The sequence below is a fragment of the Phaethon lepturus genome, unplaced genomic scaffold, assembly GCF_000687285.1.
Source record: "Phaethon lepturus isolate BGI_N335 unplaced genomic scaffold, ASM68728v1 scaffold21921, whole genome shotgun sequence".
NCBI lineage: Eukaryota > Metazoa > Chordata > Aves > Phaethontiformes > Phaethontidae > Phaethon > Phaethon lepturus.
The window spans coordinates 1-284 of NW_010520072.1; the positions used below are offsets into that span (position 1 = coordinate 1).

General features: G+C 62.3%; 1 protein-coding gene across 1 annotated transcript in view; it reads right to left on the reverse strand.

Moving 5' to 3' along the window:
- Positions 1–173: 173 nt before the first annotated feature.
- The window catches only part of FDPS (farnesyl diphosphate synthase), a 1,848-nt gene continuing 1,737 nt past the window's right edge, over positions 174–284 (reverse strand). The window contains exon 7 of the mRNA XM_010297277.1: positions 174–284. This exon is cut by the window's right edge and continues 93 nt beyond it. Coding sequence (XP_010295579.1) covers positions 174–284 — 111 coding nt within the window.

Genomic DNA, 284 nt, shown 5'->3' on the forward strand with positions numbered 1-284 from the left:
GGCAAACGGCCCACGAGCCCCCGCAGCCCGATCGCGCAGCCTACAACCAGCCCCCCACCCCAGGGCAAGAGACCCACCGGGACAGGAACAAGCTCCAGGCAGCTGCAGCCAGGGGGGCAAACCCCACCAGGCCCTCTTAGCAAAGACTGAACAGTCCACCAAGGGTCCCACCATCACTTCTGGCGCTTGTAAATCTTCTGAGCTAGGCCAAGGAAGATCTCCTTGGGGAGGCGGCTGGCGTGCTTTTTGATCAGTTCCTGCAGGCGCTGATAGCTGCTCTCCTC